Consider the following 23,672-nt stretch of genomic DNA (forward strand, 5'->3'; position numbering starts at 1 on the left):
ACGTCCATTATGGTACCATCATGTGACAATAAGCAAAAGACAATTTAAAGGATCCAAAATTGAGATTTGAGTAAAGTTAGGGTGTGACATGCTCACCAAGAAAGTTTGGTGAGCATAACTCCAAAAGTATATCGGATCAACGTTAAATGCCGAATCCAAAGTGTTGAAATCCATGTACTTCATGAGTGATGTATATACATGCAAAATTTTGAAAGTTTCGAATTTATTTGCTACACGATCAAGTGATAAAAAAAAATAATACAAATTGAATATATAAAATAACTTATAAATTTATTTATAAACCATTCATTTCTTGAAATGCATATACATGCAAAACTTAACTTCACGTGATCAATAGCACATTAATATTTGAAACAATAGATTTTATATGTTTTTGATTATTAATTTATCAATAAGCAAAAAACAAATTTATATTCTTGGCCTTTTAATGTGCTCGTGAAGTTAAGTTTCGGGTGATGAATCTCTGGTGTTAATTGTTTTTGGGGGCATACTCAGTTTATATTGTAAACTGTAGCTTTATAATCTATTGGCTTGTGAAATGCTAATTATAATTATGTGCTATCTTCAACTGAAAGAGAAACTTTCAGTACAATCGTTAGGACATCAAGCCAAATCTCTAATGGTAACATATTATAGCTAGTTGAGATTATTGCAGTAAAAGTAATTCCCATATGCATAACACAATCTCCAATTATTGCACCTTCATCCTAGTTCATTTCTGTACACGTACATGAAGGAAGAGTAGTGGTAGCTACAGACACACAGTACCAATGCATGTCTCTTACAATTCCTCCAAAAGGAAAGAACCACAACATATAGACATAGCGACCCCACTCCACTGAAAAAGAAAAAGTTGAATTTAAGTAAGCATTGACTACTGTATTGTCAAGTCTTTCACAGATTTCGATTTTTCTGCAAAATAAATTTTTTTTGCAATATTTTTTATTTTTATTTTCAATTAATAAAAAAGTCAGATTTTACTTCATGTTCATATTTTCAATTCTAAAGTTCAAAAAGTTGATCTAAATCTTTCAACATGATCTCCATATTAAAATGTGCTTGGAGACCAAATTTTAAATTTTTTAAAAGTCACTAATTTTCATAAAATCGTAGACCATTAAAAATGAATGATTTTCAAAAATTCAACGCAAATAGTAAAAAAATAAATAAAAAATGTAAAATTTAATATCCAAGCACAATTTATTATGAAGATCGGCTTGAACCTCGAATCGACGTACTGTTTGCACTTCAAAACCGCAAAATATAAGTGTGAAGTAAAATATTCATTTTATTTCATGAAGCACAATCGCCGAACTCTCTCTCTCTTTCTGTGTGTGTGTGTAGAATTGGGCTACGGTGCTATGCTTATAGTGTCATTCGGTGGTATGCACTTTTCAACTGTCAAATAGACTTCAAGATTCGTGCAAGAAAATTTCGTTGGATGAGACTAAAACTGAAAAATTAAAACAAACGGATTCCTCTGTTAGAAAGGGGACATATTGTCATATTCTACTACACGAAATGGATCCAAATTAAAATGTGCTTGGAACCAAATTTTAAATTTATTGAAATTTTTTTTTCTTGTTTGTTAAAATTTTCTGAAATCGTTGTTTTCAATAATTTTTTACTAATTTTCTTACCATGTTAAAATAACGATTTTAAAAAATTCAAGAAAATAGCAAAAAAACAATTGGGCTTTAGTTGGGTTATTTTCGGAGTGGGGATTTGGGGTTGAGTTGGTGTTTGAAGAATTTCAAAGCATGCAATATTTTCCGCTGTAATAATAAAACGGGTATAGATGTGGGTACGTGCATATCAAGAGTATGGCTAATATAACATCAGTGTTATTTCAGTCTATATAACACCAACTCCAAAACCTATCCAATCAAGTTTAAATGGTGAATCCAAACCGTTCAAACCGATATACTTCATTAGTTGTGCGTTTACATGTAAAATTTATAAGTTTTTGAGTTTATTTGATATCAAGTCAAGCGGTCAAAAGTGTGAGTTTTTAAGTTAATTTTAATACATCCATTTTAAAATATTTTTACCGCTTGATTTGATATTAAAATAACTCGAAAATATAAAAAAAAATTGTATGTAAACGCATCACTCGTAATGTAAATCGGTTTGAACGGTTTGGATTAGTCGTTCGAAGTCGATTTGATAGGTTTTAAAGTTGGTGTTATATAGGTCAAAATGACACTAATGTTATATTAGCCAAACTCTATATATTTTGGTAGACTTATATGTGTAGGTTTGAATGGTATTATAATGAATTTGGGTTTTATACATATTGTTGGCCTTTGTAATGTACTCATGAAGTTAAGTTTCAGGTGATGAATCTTTGGTGTTAATTTTTTTTTTTTTTTGGCATACTCATTAATATATTGTAAAGTCTGGTTTTATAATCTATTGGTTTGTGAAATGTTAATTATGTGCCCTCTTCAGTTGAAAGAGAAACTCTGGGTTCAATTGTTAGTACTTGAAGACAAATCTCTAATGGTAATGGTAATAAATTATAGTGGAGATTATTGATGTAAAAGTAATTCCTTAATCTCCAATTATTGCAACTTCTTTAATCATCCTAGTTCATTTCAGTACCCGTACATGAATGAATAGTAGTGGGTGTACAAAAAATAAATACAACACCACACTCCCACCAACCCTCCCTTATTTTTTATTTCATATAAACTTGAATTAATTATTACATCAATAAGCTGCTGGCTATATAGCCGAATACAAGAAATGTATTAGGCACGCCCAGTGTTTTAAAATGCGGCCGCATGGGCCGCATATGCGTATGCGGTCGGCAGCCGCGCTTAGAACGGCCATGCAGTCATCCCATGCGGTTTTGAGCATGCGGCCGCATATGCGGTCCGAATATGCGGCCATGCGGAATAAAAAAATGCATATGCGGATTAAAATGCGGCCATGCGGTCCGAATATGCGGCCATGCAGTCCTCCCATGCGGATCAGCAGCCACCGTTGGATCAGCAATTTTCAAAGTGGCTTAATAAATAGTAAAAAAATTCAGAAAAATATAAAATTTGGTCTCCAAGCACATATTAATATGGAGAACAAGATGAACGGTTCGGATCGACATTTTGGATTTTGAAATTTTAAATTTGGACTATGTATATATATATATATAAATGCACATTAGTCACACACTATTTCTATCTATATATATATATATATATATATATATATATATATATATATATACGTGGATTTTTATTTTAAAATCCGCATATATAAATCCGCATGAAAATCCGCATATGCGTCCGCATACCGCATATGCGGTATGCAGTGGCCTTCCGCATGCATGAACAAAACCGCATTTTAAAACACTGGGCACGCCTATCCTAGAAGGAAATAAATCATCTCTTGCATTTTCTATTTTCTTTCTATTTTATAATATCTTAATCTATACAAATAGAAAACAAATCAATCTAACAAATAAGGAAACTAATAATATAGCGCCTCTGTATAATGCGCTGCCATATAGGTCAAATTAATGACCTTCCTTAACAGTGGGGGGCTACAGTACCAATGCATGTGACTCTTAAAAATTTTCCAAAAGAAAAGCAAAACATAGAGACAGAATAACCCCACTCCACCGAAAGTAGTATCTACTCTCGTCAAAAAACATTGACTACTGTACAAAGTCCTATCACGCCACTTCCAGGAGCTTACCTTACCTCCTCAGATCTCAACACGAGTCTGCTCTTTACTCTTTAAACATTTCTCATTTTCATACTATTTAAAAAAGAGAAGTCCTTTTCAGCCACGTCAATTGTTAGCAAAGGTCTTTCTAAATTTTGGTTGCTTCCACGTAATTTCATTCGCCTAAAGACAAAAAGGAACAAAACATTAAAAAAAATAAAAATAAAGTACAACTGCAAAATAAGCATCAGAAGTTAATCAAATTTATTATTGCAATTAGACTAAGCATCTCAGTTTGCTTTCTGGCCTGCACGCCTATATAATCAGACCATCTTTGCACTCGCAAATTAATACAATCCTCTTTATAACACACTATTGGTAAACACTTCAAAAGAGAGAGCGAGAGAGAAAAATGGCAGAGACAGTTGTGCAATTTGTGGTAGAAAAGCTTGCCAATTTCGGGGCCAATTTCGTGGCGAACGAGCTGAAGCATTTGGGTGGGGTTGGGGGTAAAGTTCAAATGATGCAGACAGAGCTGATCCGAATCCAGAGCTGTCTGAAAGATGCAGACATGAAACACAAGGGAGATGCGAGGGTGCAAAATTGGCTGAATGAGCTCCGTGATGTGGCCTACCGCATCGAGGATGCAACCGACACGTTCCTTGTCGAAGTTGAAGATCGTCGCGTAAAGCACCTCAATAATATCAAGAAGATGTTCCATAAAACCATTAAGGTAAAAACCCTCCACAAGCTTGGCACTGATCTTGATAACATTCAAAACGAACTCGATCGAATCTCTAAGAGCAGGGACGACTACGGAATCGTAGCTGTGCAAGACATTGTGGGAGAGGAAACCATATCGCCTTTTCGAAGAGAGACATATCAAGAAGTAGACGATACTGAAGTTGTAGGCATGGAGGCTGACAAGAAGAAAATTCTGCAGCTGATGCTCGCTGAGGAAACACCTAGGCGCACTGTCATAACTATAGTAGGTGCTGGCGGTTTAGGAAAGACTACTCTTGCACATATGGTATACCGAAGGTAATTAAGAGCAGATTTTCTTTTTTCAACTATGTTTTAAGCTTTTAATGAGATAAATTATTACAATAATAGTGGTTTGGAAAAACAAATTAGATATAGTCATTTCTAAGAAATAAGTAGGTGGATTTATGTAGATAATTATTGGATGGAACCGTCACCTTCTCCATTAATTTATTGCAAGCTTCTAAATAGCTAGCTATAGCGAAGCTATAGCGGTTTTGGACCCAAAAAGCTAAGCTACGGGCTAAAACTGCGCTAATCAAGCTACGACCGCTATAGCGGTAATAGCGGTCCGCTATAGCGCGTAGCGCGTAGCGGCAATAGCGGCAATAGCGGTCCGCTATGCTACATGGGTTATGATTTTACAATTTTTTTTTTTGTGAAAACATGATTTTGCAATTTTAATGGGCCTTAATATCTAGATTGGTTTTTTTTTTTTACTTTATTAAGCTATATCAATACAATGGAACATGTGCGGGCTATACCGCTATATCAATTAAATTTTGTATCATGCATTAATATATGATAGTGGTATATTTTGAATATAAAATATATCGATAGTTTTTGAATTAGGGATATTTTGAATGACAATTTGAACTTTGTATTGGTTTAATATGAATAATATTAGAACTTCTTAATTAATTTGATTTTTTTTTTCTTGATGAGACATTTTTACTAGGCAAAGCCTTCTATGGACATAAGGACCTATTTGTAAAATGAACATATTTTTATTTTTAAAGTTCAAACAGTCGATCCGAACCGTTCATCTTGTTCTCCATATTAATATGTGCTTGGAGACCAAATTTTACATTTTTCTGATTTTTTTTACTATTTATTAAGATGGGTACAAAATTCAATGGTCTGAATTTGATATTTTTTATACCCATCTTAATAAATAGTAAATAAATTCAGAAAAATGTAAAATTTGGTCTCCAAAGATATATTAATATGGAGAACAGGATGAACAGTTCGGATCGGCTGTTTGAACTTTGAAAATAAAAATATATTCATTTTACAAATAGGCCCTTATGTCCATAGAAGCATCACTCTTTTTACTATTAGTAGAAATATAAAATATAATTTTTGAAATAAAAAAACGCTATTTATAATAGCTTTCGCTATAGCTCCGCTATTCGCTAAAGCTTTTTTTTTTTGTCTCCCCGCTACACCGCTATAAACGCTATTTAGAAGCTTGATTTATTGCTCAATAGTTACTGAGATCTCAGTAATACATGATTGCAGCGATGACTATTTGTTCAAAAATAGTGCTAGAAATCAATCTAATAGTATTTCTTTTTGGCTTTTATATCCAGCGCGAAGGAAAAGTTCGACTACCATATAATGCTATCAATCTCTCAGCAATACAGTCTAATTGATCTGGTGACTAAGATGCTTCTGAAGTTGGAAAATTCTATACCCGAGAACCAAGGTTTGGGAGATTTAATCCACATGCTCAAAAGTTTCTTAAATGATTGAAGGTATCTGATTATTCTAGATGATGTGTGGAAGGAAGATCTGTGGATTCAACTGAAAGATATATTGCCTGATGTCAACAATGGAAGTCGGGTTCTCATGACAAGCAGAATTATCGATGTTGCGAAATCAGCAGACTCTGAAATACCACCATATGAACTCTACTTCTTAGATAGTAAGAAAAGCCTTGATCTCCTTCTCAAAAAGGCTCTCCCCAATAAAAAACCTGACGAAGAATGTCCTAGCAATCTCCTTGACCTTGCAAACCAACTATCAAAGAAATGTAAGGGCTTACCTCTGGCTTTGACAGTACTTGGTGGTGTCCTTTTAAAAAAGAGAGGAGACGATCATGAGTGGGAGAGAGTGTTGCATACATTTGATTGGTATTCAGATTGCAAGGGTTGCATGGATGTCCTAGCCATGAGTTACCAGGATATGCCTTATTATCTCAAGGCATGCTTTATGTATCTTGCTTTTTTTCCCGAAGACTATGAGATCTCTGCAACAGATCTCATCAGAAGGTGGATAGCTGAGGGTTTCATACCATACAAAGAAGCGGCAACAAAAGAGAAAATGGCTGAGAGGTACCTCGACGAACTTTTTGAAAGGTTGTATTTTTTTTTTTTTTCTGATGTTATTACAAGTATCATACCTCCTCCTAATTTTATAATTTGTACTGTTATAATTAATTTTGTCTTTCAAATACCTTCTACCAAGTGTTATCCATATTTCTTTTTAAATATGTTGAAAAAAGGTCTTTCTAAATTAGGTATTCTTGGTTTACAAAGGAAACTGTAAATAAAATTTGATACAAAAAAAATGGCTCTGATTAAGAATATAATCGAAATTTGATGTTTAGGAGATTGGAGGATACACCAATATAACTTTTCATGAGGAATTTGGATTATAAAAATATAGTACGAATTTTTAATGTAATTCCAAATTTTCAACCAACATATATGTAGAATCAAATATTTCTCTTCAAATCTTGAGCATAATTTATAATTCCATTAACTTTTTTTTTTAAATTTCGGTGCATCTTAATAATCTGCATCAACCAAAATTAATAATATCTTTTGTTTTGGTATTAATGAGATACTATCTAGTTAGGATATATAAACCTTTATTATGGTTGCAATACTTTCCGTATTTTTCTAACTTGTTTATAAATCAAAATTAATTCAGGAGTATAATTCAAGTATCAAGGGGATCCACATATGGTTTGATCAAGAGCTTTACAGTGCATGATCTTCTTCGTGACTTGGCAATGCATGAAGCCAGGCAACAAAACTTCCTTACGGTTTTCGCACAAGCATCAGATGTCGACCAGTCCATTAGAGAAATCCGACGTGCTTCGCTTCAATACCATGTTCAACCACAACAGAAAGATCCACAATTCATGGAATATTTAGGTCCAAATATCCGTTCTTTACTACTGTTTGGGTTAGGCTATATATGTTACAGAAACCCAGATGCCCAAGTTCTCTAATTTCAGGCTACTTAAAGTGTTAGACCTTGTAGATGTCGAGAATGGTGGTGGTGACCTAGTCAAGGAATTTGAGAAATTGATTCATTTAAAATACTTGCGATTTAGAAGATGCAGCATCAAGTTTTCTTCATTTTCCTTTCATCATATGAAAACTCTCGAAACCTTAGATATTAGAGGAATTGATATTGACAACCCTAATTTGTCATGGACATCTAGTACATTGAGGCATGTGCGGTGTAATGCAGCTGATCTCGAACTACCAAACTCAACTGTTGACCTAAGAAATCTACAAACCTTGAAATGGGTATCCATTCCGAGATCATTAGATACAAAATTGATCCTTTTAAACAACCTGCGTAAGTTAGGTGTTTTTAATGAGTTTGAAGATTGGGTGGGAATGACTAATCTACTTGGAAAACTGCCATCTTTGGTCTCCCTCGCGATCAGTGCTATCATAATTTACGTTCTCCCAGTGGAGATTGTATACCCAAAAGCTCTCCCAAACTATCAGAATTTACGTTCTCTGCACTTGAAGGGAAGGTGGTCCAAGACTACCACCTTAGATGCTAGCTTGTTTCCACCAAGTCTCATTAAATTGACACTTAGCAGGTGTGGCTTTCGGCAAAATCCTATGCCGGAGCTTGGAAAGTTGAAGAACCTAAAGAAACTTTCCTTACAATATGTGATGGAGATGGAGATGGATTCGAAGGTTTCAGCAATCTGTTCAGAAGGATTCCCAGTCCTACAATACTTGAAAGTGGTTGATCTTGAGTTGGAGGATTTGGTGGTGGAAAAGGGGGTCATGCCAATGCTTACGTACCTCGAAATAGGTCCTCATATAAAGTTGCAGTTACCTCCTGAGCTACAACATGTGACGACTGTTCGGAAATCATAGTTTTAGTATTTAATAGTTAAATAGCCAAATCTATCCGCAACTACATACTTTTCCTTCACCCCTGCCCTGTTTATTTTTTTTAATAATATTTTATTGTTTGTAATATTCAGTACATTTCTTATGAATTCCTTATGGAGCAAAAAGGAGTGTAAATGTTTCGTTTGAAGCAAAAAGGGAAAAAAAAATTAAAACAAATTTAGTTCAACTAGCTAGTGAATATGTTACATTATGAATGTGTTACATTATTCCACGATATGCTCAGAAATATAATTCGTCCTGAGTATATATTGATTAATTGCCAGTAGCTGTTTGATCCTTTTGGAAATTCCCCTCTTACGAAAATTCAAGGAATGCTTTAAGATTCGTGTCAATATAGGAAGTATGGGCCGGATTCAATCTTAAAACAGTGAAGTACCTTAGGTGATATGAATTCTTACAATGAGCTGATAAGTCTTTTGATTAGATAATTATCTTTTCAAGTGAGGCTATGGTAATGTATTTATATTTTTAAAGTCTAAACAGTTAATATATACTATTTAATATGACCTACATGTGAAAATCCACTTGCAAATCAAATTTTGCAGTTATAAGAACTCTTTTCCTATTTTTTAGAAGTACTTAATTTTAAAATTATGGACCATCTAAATTAAAACAATAATTTTCAACCTATCAAAAATAATATTAAAAATATTCTAAAAAATATAAAATGTGGTCTAAGTTTAATAGTTGAAATTAACTATTTGAACTAGCGTTTTGAAAAAAACCGGCCGGTCTAGAATCAAAGCAGACCACCTGTGGAACCGATTCGTACCGACTCAAATTATGGTTAAAATCTAGACTGGCCCGGACTGAGGACTAATCCGGCAAGTTCTAAATTCCTGACCGGACCAGTCGGACTATAATTGTGCTAATTAAACCCGGACCAGACCGTAGTCAAAACTTCTTTTTTTTTAAACAATTTAACCTTTTTTTAATAAAATAACAAATCCATTGACCTATACAGACTGTAACATAGCTAGACATAAACTTGGACCGGACAGACCATGTGAATCTACACCATAGTTCTAGCACAGATTTGGACCCTCTTTATCGTCAGTCCGGGCCAAGTCGGATATTGACCACAGTTCGACTCAGTACGGATCGGTTCCACGGTGGTCCGGTCCAGTCCTAGACCAGCTAGTTTTTTCAAGCCATTAGACCATCAGACAACCCGATTCCATTGCCGAAACAAAGGCTTGGGAAAATTAAAATGGGCCGAACTGGGCCGTGGATTGAGAAATAGTAAAGGCGCGCTCTTTCTTCCCCGCCTCGTCGCAGGTTCCGCTCTCTCCACTCCAGCAATGGAGCTGTCCATCAGTGGAAGCGCTCTCAAGACCTTCAACCGCTGCATCACGTGCCTACCACGCGTCGGCTCTGAACTCGTTCTCCAGGCTTCCCCTTCCAAGCTTCTCCTCTCTTCCTCTTTGAGACCTTTTTCTTTTCCCCATTTCAAAATTTTGGTCCTCAAGGGATATATGATGATTAGGTATTGTTGATCTGTTTCCAAAGTTGTTTGAGCAAGAATTAGCAAAGTGAGAGAAAAAATAATACTTCATTGCTGGAATACTGGTAAGTGATAACTTGGATAAGTCGGTTAGTTGAAATTAGCACTGTTATAGAGGCAGTTTGGATTCAATTGAAGTCTAAGATGAACACAAACCGAACCACTACAAATATTTCAAAAAAGTAAATAAATTAGATGTACATCAAGACATTTTGAGATAGGTTTAGTAATTAGTACCGGAATCTCATACACACTCTTCTTTCGACAGCTGGAGCTCCACACATTGAATGCATCGAGATCCGCGTACCAGTCAATTTCTTTCACCCTGTCTTTCTTTGACATATACACAGTTTCTTCTTCGAGTGGTGTGTCAGATTCCTCCCCTGATCCTCTGCAATGTAGTGTTCTTCTCAAAGCAGTATTATCTGTGCTTCGCACCCCACCCACATCGGTTGACAGTCTAGCTGTCACCCTTCCATCCTTTGATGCAGCCAAGATTCAGTTCTCTCTCCATTGTCTCCACGGTGACCAACTCTCTTTTCTTTCCATTTTCAAGCTTATTTATGGTACATCTCCAATGTAGTACATCTTTTTGGTACATCCTTCCATGAACTCTGAAAATGGAGATATCTCAAAAAATAGTAAAAAAAAAAAAAAGTCTAAAAAATTGTAAAATTTAGTCTGCAATTACATGTTCATATGAAAATCACAACGAAACGGTTCATACCAACTATTTGGACTTTGAAAGCAAAAATATTGATCCGTAGTACGGACCAATATGTGCTATGCATAGTACCATAGCCTCACTCAGATAAAGATTATTGTTTTTATTGTTGACTGGTGACAATTGATGTTTATTAATTGTGGCACTCTTTTTTGTAAGTCCAAGTAAACTAAAATTAAGCAAATGACTTTAGATGTCCTTATTTCAGAGTTATGGTGTAGCTATCATCAGTATATCAGGAACAAATTGGTTATATCTTTTGACTTAATATCAACAGTGAAATTTTCTTGTGCAAATAACCAAACAGTCATCGTCATCAATTACATGCATGAAATTTGTCTGATGTTATCTGAGACGTGATAACATACTGGAGCAACTTTGTAATTTTGCATATGCACCCAGAGGAAACATTAAAACCTTTAATTTGAATCCTAACAAACAGGTTTGAAGAAGATATACTGGATCACTTGCAATTCAGAACCTGAGGTTCAACATTTGTCATTGGACTGGTCGCACTTTCCCAGTAGTCTGGTAGTCCGGCCAAGGGATTTATCTCGCCTTCTCTCCAATTTTCAGTCTTCATTACATGAAATTACTATAATTGCCACTGAGCCTGCAACTGGGGCCCCATAGTTATATTGATCCTGCTCAGGGTTCTGTTTCTCTCCTTCCATATGAAAATGTAGTTGCAAACTAAATCTTATATTTTTTTAGAACTTTTTTACTATTTTTTTTAGATCCATAGAAAACCACTACTTTTGAATGGTGTTCAGTTAAAAATCAATTGAGGCCTTGTGCTGCAGTTTCATCCTCACACGAACAAAAACCTATTTTCACAGTTTAAATTTTTTTTCTATTCAGATTTCTAGCACAAATTGTTTCAAGTAATCATGACTTTTGTAATGTAACTTTTACATGACAGATAATAATGATGCTAAGTTTCACACAGCTGTGGATAGACCCTGCAAAGGAGTTTTTGCAATACTAGCATAGAGGCAACCCGGTTGACGTCACGTTTGGGGTCAAAGAACTGAAAGTTAGAGCTCTTTTCTTTTTGTTTCAGTGTGTGTGTGTGGAGGGAGGGGTGGAGGATCCTCTGAGGTAACAGAATATTTCTGTGTTCGGATCACGGCCATCTGATCGGAATCCGGGCCAATTCGGCCCAAGGTGAAACGCACGGGGCCACTTTAATAGTCGCGCAGGTTCTGATTGGACGGTACAGATCCGAACAGAAATATATTCTGTTACCTTAGGTGTCACAAATTCGGGGGGCGGGGGGCGGTAGGTGTCCTAAAGTATCGTCCTTCTTATTTTTTGAAGTTTAAAACTCAAATTGGTAATTAAACATTGCGGTTTTTGTCAAGTCTGTCTTTTCTGTCATTTTAGTCAAACAATACAGAGAAACCTCGTTTCATTTTTTAATTTAAATAATCCCAACAACAGCCTTAGCTGGGATTTCTTAGCATTATTTGACAAAAAGAAAACACAAATTGCAATGTTTAGTTACTACACAAAATTCTGAGACCACACAATATATGTACAGTTCCTATGGAATCAATTTATGTAACTTCTAATTATTTTGAATTTAAAATTTTCCCTCTGATAATTTTGCAACAGGCTTTCTTGACATTTTGTGAAGGATGTGAGGTTGACATCCACCTTTTTTTTGAGAAAGCCGGCGAGTTAGTTTTCTTGTATCAGCTTTTGGATTCTTTCTCCTCCTGTGTTAATCTCTAAAGTTTGCAAGAGTATTTGAATTAATATTTCAACTTACCCAAAACATTAATTTTTCCATCTTGTAAGACCAGTACTCATGGTACCTCGATTTGGACTAGATGACGGGTCGAGTTCGGATTTTGATGCCGGCCTTGTTCTTGTCACTATGCTGGTGTCGCAACTCACTGAAGGGGTCAACAGAGATCAGCACAGTGTACCGACAGATGAGGCTGCTCGGGCCCCGCAGAAGGAGCCCGGTGAGCCAGCTCATACACCGACGGGAGTTGAGAATGCCTCTGCCCATACTAAGATCTGGTCAGATCTTTCTGGTACGTATGTTGTACCAGCGTTGCTTTAACATATGCTGTTGTTCTCTGCACCTAGTTCTGTGCCTTGAGTGACGCTACGGTACTTTGCAAAGCGCAGAACGGTCTGTGCTATGGATCTATATCTCCCTTTACAAAGTTCAAATAGTTGATGCAAACCGCTCAACATGATCTTCAAATCAAAATGTACTTGGAGACTAAATTTTACATTTTTTGCAATTTTTTTAGATAAGTAGAAAATCACCTGATCTAAAGATTCGGAACTATCCAAAAGTAGTAAATTTCTACCTATTTAAAAGAATAGTACAAATATTCTAAAAAATGTAAATTTTTTTTCTGAGTACATTATCACATAGAGATTATGGTGAGCAGTTCAGATTATGGTGAAAGTTTTCAAAATTCCCCTCAACCGGACCCCTAGTAGATTCAAATCTATATTCATTTTTGTTGTTAATCACTATAATAATTATTTTGCTAATTTAATTTTTAGTCGATTTTTTTCAGTGATTGGATAACAGATTACGAACAAAATTCTAGTTATGAAATATAATATTATTGTTATGTTATTGTTTGATCCCTTTTATTTAATTATATTAAGAATTATCAATAAGAATAATTATATTGACTATTATACATTTTCAAAAGAAAATTTTGATTTCCCATGATTATTTTCGTACAATCAAATATTCATTTCAGTACATTCGAATAATCATTCAAGTACAATCAAATAATCATTTCAGTACATTCGAATAATCATTTAAATACATTACCATGACAATGAAAATGTATATTAACTTATAAGTTCATGTATCATTAAAATTTCATTCTAGAAAGACTTAAATAAAAACCTTATGAAGCATAATTAATTTTACAAATAGGCTAGAAAGATCTTGTATATGGGCTACTATTATTAAGTCAAGATTCTCCTAAATAAATATTATAGAAGAGATGAATGGTTAATTTCATTGCTTATAATTGATTTTTATAGAAGCTCGTAATTCCAATTTAATAATCCATAAAAATGTAAATTAACTATATAAAGTTAACTAATGAACATATTAAGGAGAAAATCTTTAGGATGCCACTAAGTTTTTTTTTTTTTGAAACTCTTGACAGTGGCCACTAAATTATTTTCTTATATTTAACTATCCAAATTTTTTTTAAAAAATTAATATGCAAAGCCAACTTTGGTGCTTGGTATAGGTGCAAAGACATCTATATATTTTAATGTACATCATCAATAGGAAAGCAAGCTGTCTGCTTAACTAGTATGTTAGGGGGCGTTTGGTTTGTGCTATAGACCATGCCAGGGAATGAAAGGATTCCTGGGAATGTAATGCCAAGGAATAACATTCTAAGGAATGTGTCATTACCATGTTTGGTTCGCGTATGGCTATTGTTTCAAGATTCCAATGAATATGCTATTATTATGTTTGGTTTGCACATAACTATACTTTTTAGTATTTTTGAGAATGTGTCATTTCAATAAAAGTAAATATTTTTTTATTGAGTAGTATTTTACAGAATGTGTCATTTCAATAAAAGTAATTTTTTTTTTTAATTGAGTGACTCATAAGGTAACGATTGAATTTTTTTTAATTATCATTTTTATTGAAAGCCCGTTGGCATAGATTAAAATTGAAAAATAAGTTTACATCATCACATTCCATTGGTTCTCTCTTAAGCAAATAATTCCAACTCCTAACAACATACTGGTACAATTAAAGGGTCCTGCACAATTAAAGGGTAATTCAATAAAAATACATGTCACTATTGTAAATTAAAATTTGCATCAAACTATTCCAGTACTAATCCATTACCTTTTTTAAGCTTGAAGAAATGATAAAAAAAAAGTGTTTTAACAGGTGCCAGTATAATAAGGTAGCTTTTAACATTAGATAATACAGGTGCCAGTACAATCGGTTTTTATTATTTACACTTCACTGAGCCACTTTATCATGCCTTATATACTTGAAGAAGATAGTACTGGTAAATGGAACGAGTTCACAGGGGGGTCTGAACATATATAAATGTGTTAACTAATTCACAATTATAATTGGAATAAATATATGTAACTTTTTTCCTTTTCATGATGAATTTTCTCAATGAACTTTCTTTTATTGCAATTACACTTATTTTTATTGTTTGCTGCTTTCAACTTGGTTACGAAAGTCGTATCTTTCGTATCTTTCAAATTAAATAAATATATGTAACCTTCGAATGTAAATTCAATAATATATTTGTTAAATCAATTGATTGAATCAGACTAATAGGAATGCCTGACTTGGATAGAGTCGTATCTTTCATAAAAGAAAATTTATGTATAAGATATGAAGTTGGAGGAGAGAAAGAGGAAATCCGAGAAGAGAGAGAGAGATATCAAACCTGTGAAGTCAGAGAAGGAGAGAGCACAGGAGCCAGAGCCAGAGAGCACAAGAGACGGAGACAGAGAGGAGAGCACAAGAGAGAAGTCGAGTCGTAATGACTGGGAGCGAACAAAATAAGAATTTTTTTTAGAAAGAGCGCCAGAGAGAATGCTAAGGAGGGATTTCCGTCTAGCGGGAATTCGGAAAATCCACCTTTTCTTTGGCTAGCGGGATAGCCATTAACTTGGGAATCGTGATTGTAGAGGGCATCCTATATTGCCATTTCCATTCCATACTATTTCTGCCAAACACGGGAATGGAATTAAGATGCCAGGGAATCATCTCCCAAAAGTGCCAACCAAACGCCCCCTTAGAGATGGATGATTAATTTAATTGCTTATATTTGATTCTTCAAAATAAATAATATATAAGAATGAATGGTTAATTTTATTGCTTATAATTGATTTTTAATAGGTTAAAAAAATAGGTTAGATTCATTTTTTTGAATATGTTAAGTAATTGTATTTGTTTTGAATATGTTAGATTTTATTTTTAATAGGTTATAAAAATATGTTAGATTTATTTTTGTAAATATGTGAAGTAATTTGATTTGTTTTGAATAGATTATATTTTATTTTTCAAATTTGAATTTATTTTTAATAAGTTAAAAAAATAGGTTAGATTCATTTTTTGGATAGCTTAAATTTTATTTTTCAAATTCGCATATATTTTGATTTTACATATTAGATTCATATTTAAATATGTTAGATTTTAATAGGTATGAATTTGAATTTATAATTTATTGGTTTTCAAAGAAAGAAAAAAACAGAAAAAAAAAAAACCGGACCCGGACCCGGACCGGACCGCCCTGCCCTCGAACCCGTGACGGGCACGGGTATTAAACGGGCAGGGCAGGACTTTTGAAAAAAAAAATTCGTGATACCCAGCCCGTTATACCCGTGTGCCCGTGACGCCTGTGTCCGTGTCTACCCGTTTCCGTGCCCGAATTTTGCCCGGACCGCCTGGCCCAGTCCGTTTGCAAACCACTGCCCACTGCTTCCCCTTGTGAACGGTAGAAAAGTTGTTTGTATTTTCCCTTGGCATGTTCGCATGGTCAGAAAACACTTTTCTTTTTGAAAATTCGTGCATATAGGCGCATCTTTCGCACTCGCACATTTTCCGATGATTTTAGCTGTTATATTTCCAATTTTTTAGGGCGTAGTAGCTAGGCATCTTGTCAGAGCACTTATTCATAATATATTAATAATATATTAAATATGCATGTGACTCTGAGCCAAAATTTTGAATTGGATGCTGTTCAGATCGCAATATCGCATACATGCACCGATGCACGGCCAGCTGTTCATCTGTAGTTCTGTACTAACCAAGAATAGAAAATAACAAGCCATCAGCGTTTATTGGATGTGAAAATAATGTGAGTTCGGATTCTCTGCATTATCTCACTTTTTGAGTTTTAATCCGACCCGTACGTCTCATCACAAGAGTTCGGATCAATCTGACCCAAATTTATAAGCACGGTGTCCCTTTAAGATTCGTGTCCATATATAATGAACGAATGAGATACCTTACATGATCGAAATAATCAATGTCTGAACAATAAAACAAATTTAATAAATTATATATTTTGGTTGCTTCCACGCAATTTCATTCACCTCAAGACAAAAGGAACAAAACATAAAAAACATTACAAAAAAAACATAAAACGAAGTACAACTGCAAAATAAGCATCAAAAGTAGACTAAGCATCTCAGTTTGCTTTCTGGCCTGCACGCCTATATAATCAGACCATCTTTGCACTCGCGAATTAATACAATCCTCTTTATAACACACTACTGGTAAACACTTCAAAAGAGAGAGCGAGAGAGAAAAATGGCAGAGACAGTTGTGGAATTTGTGGTAAAAAAACTTGCCAATTTCATGGCCAATTTCGTGGCGAACGAACTGAAGCATTTGGGTGGGGTTGGGGATAAAGTTCAAATGATGCAGACAGAGCTGATCCGAATCCAGAGCTGTCTGAAAGATGCAGACATGAAACACAAAGGAGATGCGAGGGTGCAAAATTGGCTGAATGAGCTCCGTGATGTGACCTACCGCATCGAGGATGCAACTGACACGTTCCTTGTCGAAGTTGAAGATCATCGCGTAAAGCACCTCAATAAGATCAAGAAGATGTTCCATAAAACCATTATGGTAAAAACCCTCCACAAGCTTGGCACCGATCTTGATAACATTCAAAACGAACTCGATCGAATCTCTAAGAGCAGGGACGACTACGGAATCGTAGCTGTGCAAGACATTGTGGGAGAGGAAACCATATTGCCTTTCCGAAGAGAGACATATCAAGAAGTAGACGATACTGAAGTTGTAGGCATGGAGGCCGACAAGAAGAAAATTCTACAGCTGATGCTCGCTGAGGAAACACCTAGGCGCGCCGTCATAACTATAGTAGGTCCCGGCGGTTTAGGAAAGACTACTCTTGCACATATGGTATACCAAAGGTAATTAAGAGCAGATTTTCTTTTTTCAACTATGTTTTAAGCTTTTAATGAGATAAATTATTACAATAATAGTGGTTTGGAAAAACAAATTAGATATAGTCATTTCGAAGAAATAAGTAGGTGGATTTATGTAGATAATGATTGGATGGAACCGTCACCTTCTCCATTAATTTATTGCTCAATAGTTACTGAGATCTCAGTAATACATGATTGTAGCGATGACTATTTGTCAAAAAATAGTGCTAGAAATCAATCTAATATATAGTATTTCTTTTTGGCTTTTATATCCAGTGCGCAGGAGAAGTTCGACTACCATATAATGCTATCCATCTCTCAGCAATACAGTCTAATTGATCTGGTGACTAAGATGCTTCTGAAGCTGGAAAATTCTATACCCGAGAACCAAGGTTTGGGAGATTTAATCAGCAGGCTCAAAAAGTTTTTAAATGATAGAAGGTATCTGATTATTCTAGATGATGTGTGGAAGGAAGATCTGTGGATTCAACTAGAAGATATATTGCCTGATGTCAAGAATGGAAGTCGGGTTCTGCTGACAAGCAGAAATCTCGATGTTGCATCAGCAGACTCTCAAATACCACCATACGAACTCAACTTCTTAGATAGTAAGAAAAGCCTTGATCTCCTTCTCAAAAAGGCTCTCCCCAATCAAAAACCTGACGAAGAATGTCGTACCAATCTCCTCGACCTTGCAAACCAACTATCAAAGAAATGTAAGGGCTTACCTCTGGCTTTGATAGTACTTGGTGGTGTCCTTTTAAAAAAAAGAGGAGACTATCTTGAGTGGGAGAGAGTGTTGCGTACATTTGATTGGTATTCAGATTGCAAGGGTTGCATGGACGTCCTGGCCATGAGTTACCAGGATATGCCTTATTATCTCAAGGCATGCTTTATGTATCTTGCTTTTTTTCCCGAAGACTATAAGATCTCTACAACAAATCTCATCAGAATGTGGATAGCTGAGGGGTTCATACCATGCAAAGAAACGGCAACAAAAGAGGAAATGGCTGAGAGATACCTCGACGAACTTTTTGAAAGGTTGTATTTTTTTTTTTTTTAATTTCTTCTGATGTTATTACAAGTATCAAACCTCCTCCTAATTTTATAATTTGTACTGTTATAATTAATTTTGTCTTTCAAATACCTTCTACCAAGTGTTATCCATCTTTTTATAAAATATATTGAAAAAAGGTCTTTCTAAATAAGGTTTTTTAGTTTACAAAGGAAACTGTAAATAAAATTTGATAATAAAAAATGGCTCTGATTAAGAATATAAACGAAATTTGATGTTTAGGAGATTGGAGGATACACAATTATAACTTTTCATGAGGAATTTGGATTATAAAAATATAGTTCGAATTTTTAATGTAATTCCAAATTTTCAACCAACATATATGTAGAATCAAATATTTCTCTTCAAATCTTGAGCATAATTTATAATTCCATTAACTTTTTTTTTTAATTTCAGTGCATCTTAATAATCTGCATCAACCAAAATTAATCATATATTTTATTTTTGGTATTAATGATACTATCTCGTTAGGATATATAAATCTTTATTATAGTTGCAATACTTTCCGTATTTTTCTAACTTGTTTATAAACCAAAATTAATTCAGGAGTATGATTCAAGTATCAAGGCGATCCCCATATGGTTTGATCAAGAGGTTTAGAGTGCATGATCTACTCCGCGACTTGGCAATGCATGAAGCCAGGCAACAAAACTTTCTTACGATTTTTGCACCAGCATCAGATGTCAACCAGCCCAACAGAGAAATCCGACGTGCTTCGCTTCAATACCATGTTCAACCACAACAGAAATATCCACAATTCATGGAATATTTAGGTCCAAATACTCGTTCTTTCCTACTGTCTGGGTTAGACGATTTTACAAAAGCCCAGATGCCCAACTTCTCTAATTTCAGGCTACTTAAAGTTTTAGATGTTGTAGATGTTGAGAACTCTCGTGGTGACCTAGTCAAGGAAATTGAGAAATTGATTCATTTAAAATACTTGCGATTTAGAAGATGCCACATCAATTATCATTCCTCATTTTCCTTTCATCGTATGAAGACTCTCGAAACCTTAGATTTTAGAGGAACTGATATTGTAGACCCTAATTTGCCATGGACATCTGGTACATTGAGGCATGTGCAGTGTCATCAGGGTGTTTTCGTACTACCAAACTCAACTGTTGACCTAAGAAACCTCCAAACCTTGAAATGGGTATCGATTCCGAGATCATTAGATACAAAATTGATCCTTTTAAACAACCTGCGTAAGTTAGGTGTTATTTATGGGTTTGAAGATTGGGTGAGAATGACTAATCTACTTGGAAAACTGCCATCTTTGGTCTCCCTAGCGATCGTCCTATTCAATTTAATAAACATGGAGATTGTATACCTAAAAGCTCTCCCAAACTATCAGAATTTACGTTCTCTGGACTTGGATGGAAGGTGGTCCGAGACTACCACCTTAGATGCTAGCTTGTTTCCGCCACGTCTCATTAAATTGACACTTCGCATGTGTCACTTTCGGCAAAATCCTATGCCGGAGCTTGGAAAGTTGAAGAACCTAAAGAAACTTTCCTTAGAAGATGTGATGGAGATGGACTCGAAGGTTTCAGCAATCTGTTCAGAAGGATTCCCAGTTCTACAATACTTGAAAGTGCTTGATGATAAGTTCGAGGATTTGGTGGTGGAAAAGGGGGTCATGCCAATGCTTACGTACCTCAAAATATATCCGAAGAATTTAAAGTTGCAGTTACCTGCTGAGCTACAACATCAGACGACTGTTCGGAAATAATATTTTTAGTATTTAATAGTTAAATAGCCAAATCTATCCGCAACTAGATACTTTTCCCTCCTCCTGCCCTATTTATTTTTTATTTTTTTAATAATATTTTATTGTTTGTAATATTCAGTACATTTCTTATGAATTCCTTATGGAGCAAAAAGGAGTGTAAATGTTTCGTTTGAAGCAAAAAGGAAAAAAAATTAAAACAAATTTAGTTCAACTAGCTAGTGAATGTGTTACATTATGAATGTGTTATATTATTAATTCCAGTTAGGGTGGGGGCAATGGTCTATATGAATGTGTTACATTATTCGCCGATATGCTCAGAAATATATTGATTGCCAGTAGCTGTTTGATCCTTTTTTAAATCCCCTCTTACAAAAATTCAAGTAATGCTTTAAGATTCGTGTCAATATAGGATGTATGGGCCGGATTCAATCTTAAAACAGTGAAGTACCTTAGGTGATATTAATTCTTATAATGAGGTGATAAGTCTTAATTTGATTAGAAAATTTATCTTTTCAAGTGAGGCTATGGTAATGTATATTATATAACTGTCTATGCTATGAACTAGTATTTATATTTTTTAATTCCTCTACTATTTAATATGACCTACATGTGAAAATCTACTTGAAAATCAAATTTTACAGTTATAAGAATTATTTTAATATTTTTTTATTTAAGTAAAAAATCACTTAATTTTAAAATTATGGACCATCCAAATTAAAACAATAATTTTGAACCTATCAAAAATAATATTAAAAACATTTAAAAAATATAAAATGTGGTCTACATGTACATTTTAATATAAAGATCTAAGTTTAATAGTTGGAATTAACTATTTGAACTAGAGTTTTGTAAAAATCCGGCCGGTCTAGAATCAAATTGGACCACCCGTGGAACCGTTTCGTACCGACTCAGATCATGGTTAAAATCTAGACCGGCTTGGACTAAGGACGAACACGGGCAGTTCTAAATTTCTAGACCGGACCAGCCGGACTATAACTGTGCTAATTAAATCCGGATCGGACTGTGCCTAAACCGAGCAAAACTGTGCTAGCACGTGGTCAAAACTGTGCTAACCAAAGCAAAACTGGACCGGACCGTAGTCAAAACTGCTGGTTTTTTTTTAACAATTTAACCATTTTTTTGAAATAAAATAACATATTTGTTGACCTGTACAGACCAGAACAGAATCAGACATGAACTTGGACCGGACCGAACTATTTAAATCTAGACCATGGTTCTAGCACAGATTTGGGCCCTCTTTATCCTCGGTCGGGGCCGGGCCAGATATTGACCACGGTTCGACTCAGTACGGATCAGTTCCACGGTGGTCCGGTCCTGGACTGGCCAGTTTTTTCAAACCATTCTAACCTGCCATTAGACCATCAGACAACGCGATTCCATTGCCGAAACAAGGGCATGGGAAAACTAAAATGGGCCGAACTGGGCCGTTCACTGAAAAATATATTAGTTTGTTTTATTGCATTTCCCTCTTGTGCCTTCCGAATCAGAAAATAATTAAATAAATCAGACTATTATTCTAAGGTAATAACAGTTATTCATATCTCAACCGTTGATTTTCATCGAGATCATATAAGAAAAAATTCTTCATTAAAATTCACGCATAAAAAAAATTAACGGTTGAGATCGGAATAACAGATTTCTGTTGTTCTCTTGGAATAACAGCTGATTTATTTCCTCCAAATCATAGGTTGAAAAAAGTGTGAAAGATAGACCACCAATATATTTATAAAATATTATAAAAAATTACATCTTTAACTATGCTAAACAAACAGCGGGGCTATGACGTCAGGAGCATTAATCAATTGTCTATGACCGGTTAAGATATCATTAGTGCTTTCCAACAAAAAATTGCGAAAGCAGAAATTTTTAAATTAAAAAGCTTAGGTGTTTCCAACAGAAACATTTAATAATTTTGTTCATTAAATATAAGCACAAATTAATAATTGATACACTATTTTTTTTTTTTTCTTTTTGTGTACCGGGTTGCAGATCGTAAGCATTTAATCTTGGAAATATTTCGTGATTCCTTAGCTGCCAATGATAAGGCAAATACACTCGCCCTGGTGATTTCATTGTAATATCAATTTTGCCCTCCATCTTTTCTCTCTCTCTCTCTTTTTTTTTTTTTTTTTTTTTTTTTTTTTTTTTTTTTTTTTTTTTTGCTTAATCATCGCCCTGAGATGGCCTGATCACATATATTTTTTTATTGAGAGTTGACCTCAGTAAAATTAAGAACTGTCAAGCACAAAATAAATATTTAGTTAATTTTAAATTCTAAAATTTTAAATTTGTGAAATTATTTTTTATAATCACGTCAACAATTATTACGGAGAAGGAGAGAGCGACGAGAACGAGAATCAATCAAAATAGTTAGAAAATAATTTATTTTTAAAAAAATCTAAATTAAAAATTATGATACATCTGAAAAAGTAAAATAGAAAGTATGTGTTTTATGCTTCAGATAATTTTGGACCAATCAATTTACATCGGACTGTCCAGTAAACTGTTTATTTCCTACAATATCCTTCCAATTCAAGTTGATTCGATCTGGTTCAACTGCTCCATTAAAAATTCATATAAGACCTTCAAATTCATTAATTTAGTGCAAATTGGAGAGGAACAATGCAGTTCTACTATCTAATCAAGTAAAAAAAAAAAAATCTAAAATTATATATTTTTTTATATTAAGATGTACTAGTGTTGTAAATAACGGTATACGGTCGTCAGACGGACAGGGTACCGCCAAGTAGAGGTGCTACTTTACCCGATCTGGAATCGAACCAGATCCGATCCGGAACCGACCCAAATCCAATTAATTTGGATAGAGTATGGTTTAAAAAATACAATCAGTTAAATTATGAGTACGATTACAAAATTAATAATTTAATATTCGATCTGAATTCGAACCAAAACCGATATTATAATGGGTAGGATATGGATTTCATTTAATTATTCGACCCATAACCGAACCCAGTACTTTTTCACGACTTCAATGTGAGAAAATATAATGCAGTCACATATTCTCTATGTTTATAAACACAGATGGA

At 34.5% G+C, this 23,672-nt stretch overlaps 2 protein-coding genes and 1 pseudogene across 5 annotated transcripts; all 3 read left to right on the top strand.

The window, feature by feature from the left end:
- Window positions 1-4,191: 4,191 nt before the first annotated feature.
- On the top strand, window positions 4,192-8,815 carry LOC144555803 (toMV susceptible protein tm-2-like). 3 transcript variants are annotated; one of them, XM_078304233.1, is made up of 3 exons: window positions 4,192-4,731; window positions 6,045-6,812; window positions 7,390-8,815. In XM_078304233.1, the coding sequence occupies exons 2-3, from the start codon at window positions 6,304-6,306 to the stop codon at window positions 7,691-7,693; spliced, it is 813 nt and encodes a 270-aa protein (XP_078160359.1). In that variant the 5' UTR covers window positions 4,192-4,731; window positions 6,045-6,303; the 3' UTR covers window positions 7,694-8,815. The 3 variants fall into 2 exon arrangements, with proteins under 3 accessions (XP_078160359.1, XP_078160360.1, XP_078160358.1); XM_078304232.1 differs by lacking the exon at window positions 4,192-4,731 and having other exon boundaries at window positions 5,961-6,812.
- An 859-nt stretch (window positions 8,816-9,674) lies between these two features.
- LOC144555265 (uncharacterized) lies at window positions 9,675-13,256 on the top strand (annotated as a pseudogene). Its single transcript, XR_013512003.1, has 5 exons — window positions 9,675-10,029; window positions 10,396-10,655; window positions 11,298-11,530; window positions 11,844-11,956; window positions 12,659-13,256. The product of XR_013512003.1 is annotated as an uncharacterized LOC144555265 (transcript).
- Window positions 13,257-16,925: 3,669 nt separating this feature from the next.
- Window positions 16,926-20,604, top strand: LOC144555266 (disease resistance protein RPP13-like). The gene is made up of 3 exons (XM_078303546.1): window positions 16,926-17,782; window positions 18,074-18,838; window positions 19,419-20,604. Exons 1-3 carry the CDS (start codon window positions 17,154-17,156, stop codon window positions 20,602-20,604), a joined length of 2,580 nt encoding a protein of 859 aa, XP_078159672.1. The 5' UTR covers window positions 16,926-17,153.
- Window positions 20,605-23,672: the final 3,068 nt, after the last annotated feature.

Source organism: Carex rostrata, chromosome 6 (genome assembly GCF_964058835.1).
Source record: "Carex rostrata chromosome 6, lpCarRost1.2, whole genome shotgun sequence".
NCBI classification, from domain to species: Eukaryota; Viridiplantae; Streptophyta; class Magnoliopsida; order Poales; family Cyperaceae; genus Carex; species Carex rostrata.